Source organism: Salvelinus sp. IW2-2015, unplaced genomic scaffold (genome assembly GCF_002910315.2).
Source record: "Salvelinus sp. IW2-2015 unplaced genomic scaffold, ASM291031v2 Un_scaffold2531, whole genome shotgun sequence".
Taxonomy (NCBI): domain Eukaryota; kingdom Metazoa; phylum Chordata; class Actinopteri; order Salmoniformes; family Salmonidae; genus Salvelinus; species Salvelinus sp. IW2-2015.
In genome coordinates, this window is record NW_019943844.1 from 64,984 (window position 1) to 85,746 (window position 20,763).

General features: G+C 43.8%; 1 protein-coding gene across 1 annotated transcript in view; it reads right to left on the minus strand.

Moving 5' to 3' along the window:
- Positions 1-20,763, minus strand: part of LOC112074186 (neuronal pentraxin-1) — a 28,670-nt gene that overhangs the window by 3,562 nt on the left and 4,345 nt on the right. Inside the window, exons 2-3 of the mRNA XM_024141396.2 lie at positions 12,458-13,342; positions 10,654-11,316 (exon numbers count right to left, since the gene is read on the minus strand). Coding sequence (XP_023997164.1) covers positions 10,654-11,316; positions 12,458-13,192 — 1,398 coding nt within the window. The 5' untranslated portion in view covers positions 13,193-13,342. The remainder of the gene's footprint in view (positions 1-10,653; positions 11,317-12,457; positions 13,343-20,763) is intronic.

Genomic DNA, 20,763 nt, shown 5'->3' on the forward strand with positions numbered 1-20,763 from the left:
AAGTCGACAGCACAAGGAGATAACTTGTGTGTTTCCTGTAGTAAACAGGTAAAGATTTGTACTACTTGATGACTTGATGTTGGTAGTAAATAAGTGGTCAAAACACTACAGGCAGACAACACCGGCTTTTCGTGACCACAAAAGACAAGACAGGAAGTAGTTGGCTGTTGTTAGCTAGCTACTGTTTTTGAAAATTCTGAATGTAATTCTCTTCCGTCCTTCGTCATCCTGTCTTTCATAGTTAGCCCTTATGCTGGCACCAGTTCCTTTAAGTTTTATGAATACTTTCATGTCGTTGTTCAGCCGTTTATATAACTTTTTAGGAAATGAAAAAGGATCAGGAGAAATTCAGTAGTGATCAGTAGTGACACTACACGCACAAATGGCAGTAGAAATTCATTAGGCATAAAGCAGTAGGCTTTGTGTAGTAATTCAGTAGTGAACATGTAGGAATTGTGTAGGTATGTGTAGGTTTAAAGTAGTAAATACCCAAAAGTTCAGAAGTTACACAGAAGTCATTAAGGGAGAATTATATAGTGATTTCAATAGGAAATGTGCATTGTTCACCAGTGATGAAAGGTCCCAATTTGTCACACATTTACTATTTAAATGACTACATAAATCACTACTGGTTTACAACACATCTCAATAGCAATCAAATAGTAAAATCAGTAGGGTTGTGTAGATCTTGTGTAGTATTGCTGAGTAGTAACTCTGTAGTATTTTTTCATGAGGGCTGAGACCAAGGTTGTGAATTACTGGGGGGGTCTCTAAATTATGCAAATTACCTACTCTCCTGTTTGTTTAAAATGTAGTGGTAAATATGTTTTACAGTGGTAAATATGTAAATAAATGCTTACAAATGAAACAAATACCCTCACCTCTCTGTCATGGTTTAAACCATTTATTTATATGTGGCAGCACTGTCACTCAGTAGTGCTGACTTTCGGCCTAAGGTGAGTTCCTTTACGCATAGATTTTTCTTTGTACTTCCTAATTTTCGCCATTTGTTTGCCATGCGTCCTTGATAAAAAATAGCCTTTATTCCAATCATTAGATTTATCCGTTGATTTATCATTGTTTGCGTTTGTCAGTCAGCTGTTTAGAGCGCTCATTCGTTGTTTTTCAGGTGCGCGTGGGTACTGGTGTTCTCTGTGACCGATGGTAAAAACAGATTCATGTTGGATATTCAACAGATATTTGCCTGTCGTTTTCCTTACGTCCACCAACAGCAGTTAGGGACCATCAACATAGTGACAAATCACATTTTTCAAATTTCAATAGCTCTTTAACCATTTCTCCTAAAACTTCAAAACGGGTTGTAGCTAACTCCATGGCATAGACACACATTGCACACACTTTTTTTTTGTCGGTTTACATCTCACACTATTTAAAATGATTTATTTTAATTTCTTTATTTTAACATCAAACAAGGTTTATAATGTACACTCAGTGGGCCTACACATTGCTCACCCTTTTGTTTGTCCATTTGCATCTCATGAGATTTCGAGAATATTTTAAAGATTCAAATTTCAATAGCTTCTCTTAGTCTTATGACCTACAACCTTCAAACTACTTTCAGAATATCCACCGAATAGCCTTATATGTAGCACAACCTTTTGTTTGTCCATTTTCATCTCACACAATTTATACATTTTCTCACATACATTTTCAATGTTTTTCAATGTTTCTAATTTCAATAGCTCCTTGGTCATGTGACCTACAACCCTCAAACTACTTTCAGAACATTCAGTCACTAGCCTTATATATTGCACACCCGTTAGTTCATCCATTTTCATCTCAGGTGATTTTAAATGAATTGTTCTGTTTTTCATTGTTTCAAATGTCAATAGCTCTCTGGTCATGTGACCTACAACCCTCAATCTGCTGTCAGAATATCCACTGAGTAGCCTTAAATGTAGCACTACCTTTCGTTTGTCCATTTTAATCTCACACAATTTTACATTAATTTGTAATGTTTTTCAATGTTTCTAATTTCAATAGCTCCTAGGTCATGTGACTTACTGGACTCAAACAAGGTTCAGAATGTACACTCAGTGGGCCTACACATTGCACACCCTTTAGTTTGTCCATTTTCATCTCACTCGATTTTACATGAATTTATTTACATTTAAAATGTCAATAGCTCCTTGGTCATGTGACCTACTAGACTCAAGCAAGGTTCAGAATGTCCACTGACTATCCTTCTATGTTGCACACCCATTGGTTTGTACATTTTCATCTCACACGTTTTTTGATTCATTTTGTAAACTTTAGAATTTCAATAGCTCCTTGGTCATGAGACCTACTGTCCCCAACCAAGGTTCAGAATGTCTACTGACTACCCTTCTATATTGCACACTCTTTAGTTGGTCACTTTTCATCTCAGGTGATCTGACATGAATGTTTCAAACTTTCTAATTTCAATAGCTGTTACGGGATTTTTGTGTTTAATGACTAAAATATGTATACATTTGTCTTAGAATTATAACTAAACAGAATACTACTATATTACTGTAAGAATGAATCTTATTATAATCATAATGTTGAATGTTATGTGTTCCTTGTTAGAAAGAATGGGTTTATCTTCAGACAGGCTAGAATGATGTCTCTACCCAGGGAGGGGAAAGACCTTGGGTTGGTTGTAGATAGTTTAACAGGTGGCAGACAGTAATGAGAACTGTACTGTACTGCCATTGTATCCGAGAGGAGGATGGACATTAAAACCTATGACATCATCTTTATTATATAACCTGATGTAAAATGTATTATGATCAGTACTCTCGAGAATAAACGCTATTGATTGATTGATTTTAAGACTGGTTTCTGTCCATTTAATGCTGATAATTATCTTACAAATTCTTATCTATGGGCAGAGTGTTTTAATTGAATTGGTTGATAAACTGGAATCTAAATTCCTTTAACAATAGCTCCTTGGCCATGTGACCTACAACCCTCAAACTACTTTCAGAATATCCACCGAATAGCCTTATATGTAGCATAACCTTTCGTTTGTCCATTTTCATCTCACACGATTTTACATTAATTGCCTGCTCTGCTCCCCAGAAGGACAGTGTCACTCACACCTATTCACTTGGGCCTTCTCCCTGGGGCCTTCCTGAACTCCAGGCAGGCCCCCATTGACCTGGTGACCTCTGACTCGAGGCTTCTAGGCCTACACTCCCTGCCCGCCTGCCTGCCCTCTCCCTGGGTCTGAGAGTGTATAGCTTACTCCCTGGAACTACAGACCTCCAGGCCTCCACACCTACTCTCCCTACCCAGTCAACACCCCTCTCACTAGGCATCACCCATCACCGCGTCACGGCCGGGGCTCAGCCATCTCCATAACCTTGCTCACCAGGCGAACTGGGACACCCACACTTAAGCACCCCTCCCCGGACACTAAGACGTCATATTCCCGCTGTCAGGAACCATGTGCACCTGGTAACCTGAAATAGGCCCTGTGCACCTGGTAACCCGAAACATGCTCTATGCACCTGGTGACCTGCCCGCGTTTTTCCACTCAGAGACTAAGTCCCCACTCCAACCTCCATGGCCCCCAAGTCCGGCCGCCCCTGCTCAAACTCTGAGTGCCCACCGCCTTGATGGAGGCCTCCTCGTGCACCTGGTGACCCTTTGACTTCCACAGCGAGTCCCAACCTGACTCACAGTCCCACCAGAGGACGAGCCTGGCCGGATGGGCGACCACCACCTAGCCCCCTACCTATCCAGAGCCCCATGTCAATGTCTTACGCCTTCTACCTGCCTGCCTGGGCTCTCTCACACTCTGTGTCTGGCCTCTGGTCCCTGGCCCTTCTGTGTGCACCTGGTAACCTGTAAGTAAAGAAGGGGTATGGTGGAGGAAAATGCTTTCCGTCCCCAACAAAAGCTTGGATCGAGGGCTGACTTTCAATAGATTGCAGCGAGTGAGCTGCTCTACTACGTACGAAACCCTGACCCAGAATCAGGTCGTCTACAAGTGATTTAGCACCAGGTTTCCCACAAAATGCTGTGCGCATCAGGAGAGGGGTGGCAACTCATCCGGCCGCACTCCAACCCCGTCACGAACGGCTCTACTCACCTGCCAAAAGAGGCAGGCTATCCTGGGCCATCCGAAGATCTGTGGTGCTACGGTATCGTTACGTTTAGGGGGGATTCTGATTTAGACTCCGCTTCGAATTTAGTGAGCGTGGGTGAGACCTCCCCATCTACAATGTGGGGTATCCCGCACTCAGGCAAGCCTGAGGCCTGGTAGTGTCAGCTAATGGTAAGGCACATGCCATCTCCACATGCTCTCCTCCCACATAGAATGTGTAGAGTTCTGCACCCAGGCAGACCTGAGACCTGGCAGTGTCCATAACCGCTAAGCACATTCCATCTCCATTTAGTGTTCCACTGTTAGCGGGTCCAGCCGAAGCCAGCGTTCGATTCAAACCTTTGCGGTTTACAGTTAGCTAAGTATACGGGGGACGTGTGTTTAAATGTTTCACCATAGCCGCTCTGTGATCAGACTGATGCGAGTAGTACACTTTCATCAGCCTTCTCCCAGGACTTAACTCCCTCATCCCAGCCAAAGCCAGGGATGCGTTCGAGATGTCATTCTCTGATTGGCTTCCTGTCAGGGTCAGAATTTGTTTACAAGAGCCCCGCAGCAAATCATAGAGTTTGGTGGAACCGCCCTCACATTATCATGCTTGACCGAAAGCCCCATATTCCAGGACCGACTACCGCCTTCCGTTAACGATCAACAGCCGTCACCATCTGCAGGACTCTCTTTGTGTACGGACTAGTACCGAGGTAACTCCCGTTTGGCTTGCATCGTTAGCGACACCTGAAAACAGGTGACATACAGGGAGGGATTGGAAGAGCCCTGCTAGAAGGCTACTTCGTTATCTCCCTTACTAAGGCTAAGGACTCTTTCAGAGAGTCATTGTTACTCCTGCCGTTTACTCATGCTTCATTGAATTTCTTCACTGTGACATTCAGAGCACTGGGCAGAAATCACATCACGTCAACAGCCACCTCGGGCCTTCGAAATGCTTTGTTTTAATTAAACAGTCGCATTCCCCTGGTCCGCACCAGTTCTAAGTCAGCTGCTAGGCGCCAGCCGATGCAACCCGCCGGAGACCCAGCGTGAATAGGGCCGGCGAGCGACGTAGCTGGGGAGATAACAGACACCACCCGACGAAGCCCCGCACACAGCCCTTTGCACGAGAGACCGCGAGATGGGCCGCATAACGAACTTCCAACGGTGGCGAGAGGAGGGCGACGGAGCGACTGCTCCCACAGCCGCAGCTTGAACCCAACTTCGCACCCCAGCCCGACCGACCCAGCCCTTAGAGCCAATCCTTATCCCGAAGTTACGGATCTGACTTGCCGACTTCCCTTACCTACATTGTTTTAACATGCCAGAGGCTGTTCACCTTGAAGACCTGCTGCGGATGTGGGTACGGCCCGGCGTGAGATTTACACCCTCTCCCCCGGATTTTCAAGGGCCAGCGAGAGCTCACAGGACGCCGCCGGAACCGCAACACTTTCCAGGGCTTGGGCCCATCTCTTGGGTCGATCCCATTCCAGGGCGTCTTGCCCTTCACAAAGAAAAGAGAACTCTCCCCGGGGCTCCCGCCAGCTTCTCCGGGATCGGTCGCGTTACCGCACTGGACGCCTCGCGGCGCCCATCTCCGCCAGTCTGTGGACATTCTGAAAGTAGTTTGAGGTCAGTAGGTAACAAATTAGAAAGTTTGAAAAATGTATGCAAAATCTTGTGAGACGAAAATGACAAACTAAAGGGTGTGCAATGTGTAGGCTCACCGAGTGTACATTCTGAACCTTGTTTGAGGTCAGTAGGTCACATGACCAAGGAGCTATTGAAATGAGAAAGTTTGAGACATTTATGTAAAATCGAGCGAGAGGAAAATAGATAAACTAAAGGGTGTGCAATGTGTAGGGCCACTGAATGTAGATTCTGAAAAAAGTTTGTACTTTGTTTATGCTCCCTAACTAATTCAACTAGGAATACAAAATGCTGTTCACATCTCCACGTTTATGAGCTTTGGAAAGCGAATTAATATCCAAATCGTGAAAATAAGACATGTGCAATGTTGTGCACAATTTTTCCAACATCATGATACTTATTTGGAGTTTGTGGCTCAAGTGGTTTGAAAGCTTTTGAGGTTTGGAAGCACGAATATCCGTTGAATATCCAACTTGAAACTGTCTTTACCTCGGTTTCTCTGTGCCATCCGTGGCCAAAAGTAGTAGACCATTTATTTCGCTTTATTATTTTCTATCAATATTTGTTTTCTTTCCTGGATCAGCTGATGATGGTAGACAATATCACTAGACAACTAGTCTCCAGCTAGACACCAATGTGCATCCAATCCGTCCAACAAGTAGGCTATACGTTAATGACAGTAGGCCTACAAGGTGACTCTTTGGTTAGAAGAGGATAAATGATTAACGTTCAATGTTCTAATTCAATTGTTAAATGCTTAATAATGATAAATAACACTGTCATCATTTTCATCAATGTAAGGACAGAAAGGAAGTATTTTATGTCACACGATCTGTGAAGACTCCAAGCATTAACTCATTAACTATTGACTAACTCATGAACAAGGGTGTAAAACATGTTTGATTTATTTAACTCATGTATTATCTTGGATGTAGGCTACCTGTTCTGTGTGTGTTCGTGTTGCCTCTGCTGAGAGGGTCGGCTACCAGAAGTGATGTAAGCCTACTGGAAGGAAAACGCAACTGAATGTATAGGGAGCATTACTTTTTTTTGTGTGACCGGCAATAAAAAAAATAAAAAAACACTACATAATTGTCTACCGGTAGATCTATTTGAAGTTCATGGTAATAGGCTTACACATTGTAGCCTAGTCTGGTAAGTTGACCGTGTGTTAGAATGACCAGACCATCCTGTTTATCAGGTGTCCAGACTTGTCAGGCTACAAAAAAGGTCCATTTGTCAGCAAGAAGCATCAATTAATGGAGGCCTAATCAATGGCAATGGCTGAATTTCATTAGGCACACTTCTTGGTGTTTTGTAACACATGTCCATTTCCATTCATCAACTGGCGCCAGTATACAGTTGAAATCGGAAGTTTACATACACTTAGGTTGGAGTCATTAAAATGTATTTTTCAACAACTCCACAAATTTCTTGTTAACAAACTATAGTTTTGGCATGTCAGTTAGGACATCTACTTTGTGTACAGATATGTTTTCTAACAATTGTTTACAGACAGATTATTTCACTTATATTTCACTGTATCACAATTCCAGTGGGTCAGAAGTTTACATACACTAAGTTGACTGTGCCTTTAAACAGCTTGGGAAATTCCAGAAAATGATGTCATGGCTTTAGAAGCTTCTGATAGGCTAATTTAGATCATTTTAGTAAATTGGAGGTGTACCTGCCTACCTTCAAACGCAGTGCCTCTATGCTTGACATCATGGGAAAATCAAAAGAAATCAGCCAAGAACTCAGAAGGAAAATTGCAGACCTCCACAAGTCTGGTTCATCCTTGGGACCAATTTCCAAACACCTGAAGGTTCCACGTTCATCTGTACAAACAATAGTACACAAGTATAAACACCATGGGACCGCGCAGCCGTCATACCGCTCAGGAAGGAGACGCGTTCTGTCTCCTGGAGATGAACGTACTTTGGTGCGAAAAGTGCAAATCAATCCCAGAACAACAGCAAAGGACCTTGTGAAGATGCTGGAGGAAACAGGTACAAAAATATCTATATCAACAGTAAAACAAGTCCTATATCGACATAACCTGAAAGGCCGCTCAGCAAGGAAGAAGCCACTGCTCCAAAACCGCCATAAAAAAGCCAGACTATGGTTTGCAACTGTACATGGGGACAAAGATCGTAATTTTTGGAGAAATGTCCTCTGGTCTGATGAAACAAAAATATAACTGTTTGGCCATAATGACCATCGTTATGTTTGGAGGAAAAAGCGGGAGGCTTGCAAGCCAAAGAACACCATCCCAACTGTGAAGCACAGGGGTGGCAGCATCATGTTGTGGGGGTGCTTTGATGCAGGAGGGTGTGGTGCACTTCACAAAGTAGATGGCATCATGAGGATGGAAAATTATGTGGATATATTGACGCAACATCTCAAGACATCAGTCAGGAAGTTAAAGCTTGGTCGCAAATGGGTCTTCCAAATGGACAATGACCCCAAACATACTTCCAAAGTTGTGGCAAAATGGCTTCAGGACAACAAAGTCAAGGTATTGGAGTGGCCATCACAAAGCCCTGACCTCAATCCTATAGAAAATTTGTGGGCAGAACTGAAAAAGCGTGTTTGAGCAGGAGGCCTACAAACCTGACTCAGTTACATCAGCTCTGTCAGGAGGAATGGGCCAAATTCACCCAACTTATTGTGGGAAGCTTGTGGAAGGCTACGAAACGTTTAACCCAAGTTAAACAATTTAAGGGCAATGCTACCAAATACTAATTGAGTGTATGTAAACTTCTGACTGGGAATGTGATGAAAGAAATAAAAGCTGAAAGAAATAATTCTCTACTATTATTCTGACATTTCACATTCTTAAAATAAAGTGGTGATCCTAACTGACCTAAGACAGGGAATTTTTACTAGGATTAAATGTCAGGAATTGTGAAAAACTGAGTTTAAATGCATTTGGCTAAGGTGTATGGAAACTTCTGACTTCAACTGTACATGCAGTTTGGATGCTGGAATTATTTTGGAGTGGATGAACATGCATAGGTAGCCTACATTTAGAAGTGATTTGTTTGACAATCAGATGAAAATATCATGACTGGTTGTGTTAATGTCACATTAAAAGGTAATACATTTTTTACAGTTTAAATGATGTCTATTATTAGTCCCATAAAAAATAAAAATCTAAATTGATAGAGACCCACGAAAGTCATGGTGTAATTCACACTCTGGCTGAGACTCTCTCCACCTGCTGTCTAAGTAAGCTGCTCTCTGACGTCATCGTCACGCCATTAAGACGGATCACTGGTGTCAGAAAGTCCATTCGGTTAACCTTCGGAGTTACAATGCTCTTCAGTGTAGCCTAGTTATTATATACTGAGCATCTGAGCTACTGAGTCCAACAGGCCTTCTGGGCTAATCCTTTGGCTACAGAGACATGGCTTACATGGCTTTTATTCTCACAGCTGAAGTGTTAAAGCCAAGAGCGTTATATATCATGCACTCTGGCCATGTCCGAATACCCATTCTAGCGTACTATACTGAACAAAAATATAAACACAACATGCAACAATTTTAATTATTTTACTGATTTACAGTTCATGTAAGGAAATCAGTCAATTGAAATGAATTCATTAGGCCCTAATCTATGGATTTCACAACTGGGAATACAGATATGCATCTGTTGGTCACAGATACCTTTAAAAAAAAAGTATGGGTGTGGAGTAGAAAACCAGTCAGTATCTGGTGTGACCACCATTTGCCTCATCCAGTGCGACACATCTCCTTCGCATAGAGTTGATCAGACAGTTGATTGTGGCCTTGTGGAATGTTGTCCCACTCCTCTTCAATGGCTGTGCGAAGTTGCTGAATATTGGCAGGAATTGGAACACGCTGTCGTAAACGTCGTTGCAGAGCATCCCAAACATGCTCAATGGGTGACATGTCTGTTGAGTATGCAGGCCATGGAAGAACTGGGACATTTTCAGCTACCAGGAATTGTATACAGATCCTTGGCGGCGGATGAATGGCACGACAATGGGCCTCAGGATCTCGTCATGGTATCTCTGTGCATTCAAATTGCCATTAATAAAATGCAATTGTGTTTGTTGTCTGTAGCTTCTGCCTGCCCATACCATGACCCCACCACCACCATGGGGCACTCTGTTCACAACGTTGACATCAGAAAACCGCTCGCCCACACGATGTCATACATGAGGTCTGTGGTTGTGAGGCCGGTTGGAGGTACTGCCAAATTCTTTAAAACAATGTTGGAGGCGGCTTATGGTAGAGAAATGAACATTCAATTATCTGGCAACAGCTCAGGTGGACTATCCTGCAGTCAGCATGCCAATTGCATGCTCCCTCTAAACTTGAGACATCTGTGGCATTGTGTTGTGTGACAAAACTGCACATTTTAGAGTGGCCTTTTATTGGCCCTAGCACAAGGCGCACCTGTGTAATGATCATGCTGTTTAATCAGCTTCTTGTTAAGCTATACCTGTCAGGTGGATGGATGATCTTGGCAAAGGAAAAATTCTCACTAACAGGGATGTAAACAAATTTCTGCACAAAAGTTGAGAGAAATAAGCTTTTTATGAGTATGGAAAATGTATGGGTATCTTTTATTTCAGCTCATGAAACATGGGACCAACACTTTACACGTTGCGTTTATATTTTTGTTTAGTGTAAATAGTATGCAGAAAAAAATACAGTTTTATAAATAGACTGACATTTCAAAAATAGACTCCCACAATTCGTTAATTTTGGTACAGCACGTCAATTTCTCTGATTATCAGCTGTTGTCAAACACGTTGGAAAAGATGAAAAGACGAGTGAATTCCACTAGACCAAAGCCGAAATGAGTATGCAGTTTAGGTCTGTAATACACTAGTATGGGTATTCAGACATGGCCACTCTCTACTCAACCCTTTCTCTCCCCGTCTCACCTTATCATCCACCAGCAGCTCCATGGGGTTGTTGCCCCACTCGATCAGCACCAGTTCGTTGGCCTGTCCTGGTACAGAGTAGGAGAAAGGGGTCCCCAGCCCGGGGCCTGCGCCCCCCTTTATCCACAGACACAGGGTGAGGGCAAAGATCTCGTGGAGGAGGGTCGTCTTCACCTTCCCGTACATGTAGTTGGTTCTCATGGGGAAGCCGATCTGGAAGGCATCAGGGGTCTTGGTCTTCTTCCTGCTGTTGGTACCTGTGTGGTGCAGGTTATTCAGTAGAGAGTCCAGTTTGTTGTTGGAGTGCAGGCCAGCCTTGGGCCCTGGTATGCGAAAACCCGTTCTCTGCAGGTAACCATGGCTATCTGCCTCATTGTCGTGTTGCCCATCATCATGGTGATCATCGGGGTGGTCGTCATGGTGACTGTCGTCGTGATGCCCGTCATTGTCATGGTGATTGTCATGGTGACTGTCATCGTGATGCCCGTCATCGTCGTGATCTTCATGGTGCCCGTCATCGTGGTGATCGCTGTCGTCATGGGGATTGGGGCTGCTGCTGAGGGCAGCAGCGGTGTGGTGCATCTGCTGCTCCAGAGCACTGATCTTCCTCTGGAGGAGCTCCTTCAGAGAGCTGGAGTAGYTGGTGGAGGTGTTCCGTGACTGCTGGGGAGGYAGACACAAACACTACCCTTATTTACTGTTGACTACAGTACGTACATTCTTTTTTTATTATGGTTGAGATTGAGAAACAGATTGAGAGATAAGTGAGAAAAGTATTGCTATTTGACAGTTTCTACATCGTTGACTTGTGGTCTCTCTGTGGGACRGTGWCGATAGACAGATGYCACGGGCAGCAGAGGGTACAGATCTGAGATCAGTGTCAATTATCKTGATCTCCACTTACAGCCTGATAATCAGGCCACAAACCTGGACGACAAAGCCTGGATTACGAGAGAAAGCAAGAGAGAGAGAACAGGTAGGAATGATGTGCCCTGCCCAGCTCCATCCAGCTACACTAATTTTACCCATCTACCAAGCTAACCTAACTCTCTCTACCAATCTTAAACTTGCCCAGCTAGCTCTGCCCTGCTCATCTCAAACCCACCCAACCATACCAAACCCTACCAAGCGTACTCAAGCAGAATCCATTTAAACCGTCAGTGCTCAATAACCTTGTCTAGTGTGCCCATTTTGACTTAGACAGGGTGATCATCCAACCCCTAAAGCCACTTCACTGTCAGGCCAGGACCGGTTATGCCAGGGATGCCAGTCTCTCTCTGTGCCAAGACTGTTCTGCTCCAGACAGTCAGACAGGGCTGGCAGTGTAGCAGAGGAAAGGGACAATGGTGATCCTTGATTGTTTTTACAAATAAAGGATTTTGATGCCAGGAAACAAGAAAACTCTTTCTGCCTGTGGCAGATGGTGTCTCGCATGGCAGGGTGGTACTTTCATGTGATTAACTGATTAACAGATGTTATTATCCCGAGCTCTTATTCAGCTTGATTTGTTTATTTGACCAAACAATCCAATGACATGTGCATCACCTGACCTGAGACAAGACAAGGAAGGGAAACGTGGAAACACATTATACCCCACTTCTTCTCTCTCTCCCTCTCTTTCTCGCATTATAATATAGTAATCTGCCATTTAGCAGATGCTTTTATCCAAAACAATTTAAAGTAATCCCTTAATCCTGATTTTAGTCTCTGTCTCTCATCCCTCTGTCATTCTTTTATCTCTTTCCTCATGACCCCATCCTATCTCCATTATCGATTTTCTGTACTAAACGGAACTCTCTCTCACCTGCAGGTTATCCATTCTCTCTTTAAGGGCCTGCAGCATCCTGCCCAGTTCCTCCGGCGATTTTGATGATATCATATCCTCTGGTGTTGCGTGTTTATCCTTCCCCCTGTTGTTATGCCCACTYTCCYACCGGTGCCCRCCATTCCCAGGGTAGTGTCCGGCTGCATCCAAGGCATGGTTGTTGTTTCCATGGTGYCCCTGCTGGTTGCCATGGTGACCYTTGTCAGCGTAAGGCAGATGGCTGACAGCCCCTCCGTGATGAGATGGAGGTRCATGGTGGTCGTTGTGAGCCCCGATGCCCGGCCCAGAGCCCTCACACAGGGTGAGCTTGGCGGTCAGCTCCCTGATGGTCTCTCTCATATCCAGGATGGTCTCTTTCTGCTGCACCAGGCTCTCTCTCAGGTGTAAAATAGTGGTTTTAGCCTCCTCTGTCATTCCCCACCAGCCATTATTGRTCGGGGGCCCTACAGGAGGCGCGTGGTGCCCTGCCCCGCTAGGCCCCATGACTGGCCCCCCAGAGGGGAAGCAGGCAGGGTCGGTATCGGCAGGGACGGGAATYCAGATGAACCGCGGGTGGCCTCCATAGTCAGGCCCTGGCATGGCAGAGGTAGGGGAGATGAAGAGGAGGATGGTGGAGAGGATGAATGTTTGTAACGGRGAYGGTTTAGAGATYCACTTGTGTCCCATTTTCAGCACTCTTTGAGTATGGTTTGAGGTTGAAGAAATAGACTCCATTTTAAAATGTCTGATGTGAGTAAGTTTARCTCTTTTGAATTAAAAGCAGCATGTCCCAGAAAAGCTATATTCCAATAGCTCTGTGCTCTGATACCTCTGAAAGTGTCTTATTTTATGGTGTGGGAGAACCAGGGCTGTTGTGGAAAGCACCTGCAAGAAAAGTATGAGGTTTAGAATGCAGCTGAGTAACTTTTGGTCTAGGACAGCACACAAAGTAGCAGGGACCGGTAGTTCCCCTTCTATTGCTGTGGATGCTGTTTGGAAGACTACAAGGCTGCAGTTGTAGGTGTGGAAGCCAGTACTGTACTCTAGGCAGGGCCGTGCACAGATCTTTGGTGGTCTCAAAGTGAGAAAAAGGGCGCCCCCCTCCAAAATGACCGTCATTCCATTTTTATTTTTCTACTGCTCCTGTAGCCAAATTCTCCATGATTTGTTTTAACATAGGCTTTACTTTTCTACCAAAACACACTCACTCATCATACATTGTAGACTAAGCCAGCTCAAAGATGAAAGGAAGTTAGTTAATTATCTTGCTAGAACCACTACCGCGGTCTATATAGTATCTGATAATCGCTGATGTAGACTAGATGGATCAGCTAGTTAGCTAGACTTTGCTGTCAAAACAAGCTAGTCTTTACTTGATTTAAATTTGTTCTGCTAACAAACAGTCAAACTGCAGTCGCCCCCTGCCCTGTCCCTGACCGTGATGCAACACATGCTACTAACCTACAACTGGCGGTACTCATTGTAAACCGATAGGCAATTCGTTGCATTTGAAGTTACAAGAGAGAGAATAGACTAAATCAAATAAAAAGTCATTGTTTTTTTGTTTTTTTACACGCACGTGCCTGACTGTAGTGCAGTATTCCATCTGCAGGGTTGATGCATTAATTGGCTTTTGAGAGATTAATCAAGGGATTGGCCTGGAATAAAACAAAATCACAGAGTACCGATAGCACGCACACCAGATCATTATAACAAAAACACCAAAAAATAAGTAAATCAGTAAGAAATAAAGTGAGCATCTAAGCCTTCACATTATTAAGAATAGAGTATGTTCTGTAATTATAATGTCGTTTTTACTGGCTGCTTAAGAAATCTCTTGATGATCACTCACACCTTGTCATGCATGTTCAAGCGTCTGCTGCTCTTACTTCTATGACCAGCCCGATCGACAGTTTTCTATTGAGGCGTTACGGTCTACCATAGCAGTCAGACACTCCTAATCACATCTAATCACCATTGGATGTATTTTTTATGTACCGTAAATAAAGATGTGTGGGCACGTGGGGTGACAGCTAAAACCGTGATGGRCACCTGTCGCTCCCAATCCAGACATTGTTTGACCCTGTTCAACTGCAGAGTTCAACTGACAGTCATTCATATGGCCATAAAGAGAGAGAGAGATAATATCTAATATAATATAAGCTTGAAGATGAGGTTTGTGCCTTGATCGCTGTGTAGTTGCGGATGTGAAATGCTTAGCTACGTTGCGGTGTAGTAGCGGCTCAATGGTTTCAATCAGTTTACGTTCACTCGCTTTGAGACCTTGGGTTTGAGTAGTGGTTCCCCTTGCTCTGCAAGCGGACCGGGCTTGTGGAGCGTATGGTACGATGCTTCGTGCGGTGGGCGTTGTTGATGTGTGCAGAGGGTCCCTGCGTCGCGCCCCGGGTCGGGTGAGGGGCGTGCTACGTTTACTGTAACATTGATGCTGTTGCCCGGCATCATTGGTTGCTGCGGAAAAGGAGGGTCGAAAGGGGGGTGAGTGTACCGGATGTGATGGGCTAGCTCGTTAGCGGTGGTGCGCGCTAGATAGCGTTTCGATTGGTTACGTCTTCGCATTGAGACCTTTAGTTGAGTAGTGGTTCCTTGCTCTGCAGGGCCGCGGCTTTTGTGGAGCGATGCGGTACGTGCTTCGGTGGGTGTCAATTGTTGATGTTGCAGAGGGTTCTGGTTCGCGCCCGGGTCGGGTGTCGGGCGGACGCCTAAAGCTCATACTGTTACATAGTGCTAGGGCAAACAAAACAGTGTACACCAGGGGCGGCCCGGAGGCTTTGGGCACATGGCTTGGGGAGCGCATTGTCGAGCACACACAACCCTGTTTCACGCATCTCCATTCTGCTTTGGCTTTTCGCCTACCCTTTATTCTTTTACAGATCTTCTATTAACCTAATTACACTTACTTTTAGGCTTACAGAGTCGGAGAGCAGAAAGTTTTCTTCTGTTGTGCTGTGTGTGTGTGCTGTGTGTGTGTGTGTGTGTGTGTGTGTGCTGTGTGTGTGTGTGTGCTGTGTGGGTGTGGTCTGTTTGTTGTGTGTGTTGTGGTGTGTTGTGTGTCGTGTGATGGTGTGTGGTGTGTGTGTGTTCGTGTGTGTGTGTTGTGTGCTGTGGGAGGGGAGCGCTTAACTTTATGTCGGCTCGGGCACCATTGGGTAAGTGTGCTTGCCGTCGTGATTACTGTACATTAAGTGATTGGGACATTTCATATTTAGAAGGGTTGACACGCAAAACCTGATATTGCTTCATGGTGGGCTCATTGTTTGGCATTAAGTATTGAGTTTACGCCGAAGGACCCCGAGGCATGGACATATCCCCCATTTTCAGGTTGGCGTTGTCCTTTTCCAATCTATTGAGGGCTTTAAAATTTGATTCCAGTCATCTCCTAGATGAAACAATTGACCAATCCTGGCCTCTCACGCCCAAACCAGAGTATATCTGCTTCACGGGAGTTATATCTTGAGTTGAATTTCACTAGACAGGTTTACAAAGTTTGTAGATGACCCCTCGGTCAGTCAGAATGTAATGACAGAGACCCATAGAAACGCTTGTAGTAATGGATAGAAAGCATCACCTTGGAGAGAAATACACCTGTATCTAACATCTAACTGAACTTGAAATAATCAAATTCATTTTGGAATGAAAGTCAATAAATCCAACCTGAATGGTCATAATCTACACATTGTTGAACAGAAAGAAAGTGTCCTTACCTGAGAACCTGTGTGTCCTGCTCCTGTTCCGCTGGTCAGTTAGTTAATCCACCTCACCACATACACTGATCAGATTGTGAGATTTACTCTAGGGGAGTGTGTTAACACATAACACATCTCTCTCTCTCTCGGCTCACCCCAACCTTTCCACAGTCTCTTTCTCTGTAGGCTATACTACATGCTGCAGGGTTGGGATCAATTCCATTTAGATTCTGTCAATTCTGGAAAGTTCATACCAGGAATTGAAAAGGCAATTTAATTTAATTAGTCAATATGGATTTTCAATTGAGAAATTGAATTACGATTAATTTAGTGAACTTTTGTAGTTGAAATGAAAATAACCCCAACAACACTGGTGTTGGTAATACATTGCATTATGCTCAGAAGACACCTGCTGCATTTTTCATTTCCCGCTGTCAACTTTACAGATTGTCAATCCTTGAAATTGACCATGTACTCATCCACAAACACTAACACATACACACACACTCTACTATCTTCACTGCCACACGGGGTGGTTAACCTACATCTTAACAGGATAATTGGCCTGATTAATCTGCCTGTATACTCCAGGCAGTCTGACTGGCAGCCTATAGCCTATAGCCCAGCCCTGTCCAGCACAGAGCCTTCAGACCAACAGATGGCTGCTCATATTCAGGTCAATTAGAGGAACACGCTCAGCACACACAAACAAGACTCAGGCAAAGGCCAGATATACACTCAAACCAAATAAAATCCAGTGGTGTAAAGTACTTAAGTAAAAATACTTTAAAGTACTACTTACAGTACCAGTCAAAAGTTTGGACAAGGGTTTTTCTTCATTTTACTATTTTCTAAACTGTAGAATAATAGTGAAGACATAAAACCTATGAAATAACAGATATGGAATCATGTAGTAACCAAAAAAGGGATTCTTCAAAGTAGCCACCGTTTGCCCTAATGACAGCTTTGCACACTCTTGGCATTCTCTCAACCAGATTCACCTGGAATGCTTTTCCAACAGTCTTGAAGGAGTTCCCACATATGCTGAGCACTTGTTGGCTGCTTTTCCTTCACTCTGCGGTCCAACTCATACCAAACCATCTCAATTGGGTTGAGGTCAGGTGATTGTGGAGGCTAGGTCATCTGATGCAGTACTTCATCACTTAACCAGCATGGCTACCACAGCATTCTGCAGCGATACGCCATCCCATCTGGTTTGGGCTTAGTGGGACTATAATTTGTTTTTCAACAGGACAGTGACCCAACACACCTCCAGGCTGTGTAGGGCTATTTGACAAAGGAGAGTTATGGAGTGCTGCATCAGATGACCTGGCCTCAGCATATGTGGGAACTCCTTCAAGACTGTTAGAAAAGCATTCCAGGTGAAGCTTGTTGAGAGAATGCCAAGAGTGTGCAAAGCTGTCATCGAGGCAAAGGGTGGCTATTTGAAGAAAAAAAATTGATTATGATTTATTTAACACTTTTGGGGTTACTACATGATTCCATATGTGTTATTTCATAGTTTGATGTCTTCACTGTTTTTCTACAATGTATAAAATAGTCAAAACAAAGAAAAACCCTTTAATGAGTAGGTGTTCTAAAACTTTTGACCGGTAGTGTATAAAAAAAAAATATATATATAGTATTATATATATATATATATATATAGAACAAGTATTTGATACACTGACAATTTTGCAGGTTTTCCTACTTACAAAGCATGTAGAGGTCTGTAATTTTTATCATAGGTACACTTCAACTGTGAGAGAAGGAATCTAAAACAAAAATCCAGAAAATCACATTGTATGATTTTTAAGTAATTAATTTGCATTTTATTGCATGACATAAGTATTTGATACATCAGAAAAGCAGAACTGATATTTGGTACAGAACCTTTGTTTGCAATTACAGAGATCATACGTTTCCTGTAGTTCTTGACAGGGTTTTGCACACACTTGCAGCAGGGATTTTGGCCCTCTCCATTACAGACTTCCCAGATCCTTCAGGTTTCGGGGCTGTCGCTGGGCAATACGGACTTTCGGCTCCCTCCAAAGTTTTCTATTGGGTTCAGGTCTGGAGACTGGCTAGGCGACTCCAGGACCTTGAGATGCTTCACGGAGCCACTCCTTAGTTGCCCTGGCTGTGTGTTTCGGGTCGTTGTCATGCTGGAAACGAGCCGACCCATCTTCAATGCTCTTACTGAGGAAGGAGGTTGTTGGTCAAGATCTCGGATACTGGCCCATCCATCCTCCCTCATAGGTGCAGTCGTCCTGTCCCTTTGCAGAAAGCATCCCAAAGAATGATGTTTCCATCTCATGCTTCACGTTGGGATGGTGTTCTTGGGTTGTCCTATCCTTCTATTCCAACACGGCGAGTGGAGTTTAGAGCAAAAAGCTCTATTTTTGGTCTCATCAGACCACATGACCTTCTCCCATTCCTCTCTGGATCATCCAAATGGTCATTGGCAACTTCAGACGGGCACTGGACATCGCTGGCTTGAGCAGGGGGACTTGGGCGCTGGAGGATTTTAATCCATGACGGCGTAGTGTGTTACTAATGGTTTTCTTTGAGACTGTGGTCCCAGCTTCTTCAGGTCATTTGACCAGGTCCTGCCGTGTATTTCTGGTGATCCTCACATTCTCATCGATCATTGATGCCCACGAGTGAGATCTTGCATGGAGCCCAGACGAGGGTGATTGACCGTCATCTTGAATTCTTCATTTTCTAATATTGTGCCAACAGTTGTTGCCTTCTCACAAGCTGCTTGGCTATTGTCCTGTAGCCCATCCAGCCTTGTACGTCTACAATTTATCCTGATGTCTACACAGCTCTCTGGTCTTGGCATTGTGGAGAGGTTGGGCGTCTGTTTGATTGAGTGTGTGGCAGGTGTCTTTTATCCAGTAATGAGTTTCAACAGGTGCGTATACAGGTTGAGTGGAGAAAAGGAGGGCTTCTTAAGAAAACTAACGGTCTGTGAGAGCGGAATTCTTACTGGTTTGGTAGGTGGTCAAATACTTCTGTCATGCAATAAATGAAATTAATTACTTAAAAAATCATACAATGTGATTTTTCTGGATTTTTGTTTTCGATTCGCTCTCCACAGTTGAAGTGTACTATGCATAAAAATGACAGACCTCTCATGCTTTGTAAGTAGGAAAACCTGCAAAATCGCAGTGTACAAATACTTGTTCTCCCACTGTATATATATATATATATATATATATGAGCAGTTTTCATCAAGGATTCTCTCTGTACTTTGGCTCCGTTATCTTTCCTCATCGGACTAGTCTCCAGTCCTTCCGCTGAAAACATCACCCACAGCATGATTCTGACCACACATGCTTCAGCCGTAAGGGTTGGTGGTCAGGTTTTCTCCAGACGTGACGCTTGGCAGTTCAGGAAGAGTTCAATCTTGGTTTCATCAGACCAGAGAATCTTGTTTTTCATGGTCTGAGAGTTCTTTAGGTGCCTTTTGGCAAACTCCAAGCGGACTGTCATGTGCCTTTTACTGAGGAGTAGCTTCCGTCTGGCCACTCTACCATAAAGGCCTGATTGGTGGAGTGCTGCAGAGATGGTTGTCCTTCTGGAAGGTTCTCCCATCTCCACAGAGGAACTCTGGAGCTCTGTCAGAGTGACCATCAGGTTCTTGGTCACCTCCCTGACCAAGGCCCTTCTCACTCAATTGCTTAGTTTGACCGGGCTACCAGCTCTAGGAAGAGTCTTGGTGGATCCAAACTTCTTCCATTTTAAGAATGATGGAGGCCACTGTGTTCTTGGGGATCTTCAATGCTGCAGACATTTTTTGGTACCCTTCCCCAGATCTGTGCCTCGACAGGATCCTGTCTCGGAGCTCTACGGACAATTCCTTTAACCTCATGGCTTGGTTTTTGCTCTGACATGCACTGTCAACTGTGAGCCCTTATATAGACAGGTGTGTGCCTTTCCAAATCATGTCCAATCAATTAAATTTACCATAGATGGACTCCAATTAAGTTGTAGAAACATCTCAAGGATGATCAATGGAAACAGGATGCACCTGAGCTCAATTTCGAGTTTCCTAGTAAAGGATCTGAATACTTATGTAAATAAGGAATTTCTTTCTTTTTTTTTTTTTTCGCTATGGGTATTGTGTGTAGATTGATGAGGGAAAAAATGTATTCATATGTTTTAGAATAAGGCTGTAATGTAACAAAATGTGGAAAATGTCAAGGGTTCTGAATACTTTCCAAATGCACTGTAGTTAAATACGACTGTCTATACACTCAACTAGCTGGCCATGTTTAACTCTTGGTCTTCAACTAATCTCTTGTGGACAGACTAAACACAAACTGTGCATCTGACCAAATTACGCAAGATTTTAGCTCTGTGTTAACCGAGATTAGTCTTCAACAAGTAAACATTTATTAGAGTTCTAACTGATGATGATGTTGACGTCCTGACTGCCACGACTGTTGTCATTCACTGGAATACATAATGGAGTAGAATTGAACTATAATGGTAATTAATCATAGAATTGGAGAGGTGCTTTAATCAAACTGAGTTCACATTTCACATATCCAAGAGAGACCAAGGTTGAATTGTATCTAATAATTACAGAGTTTA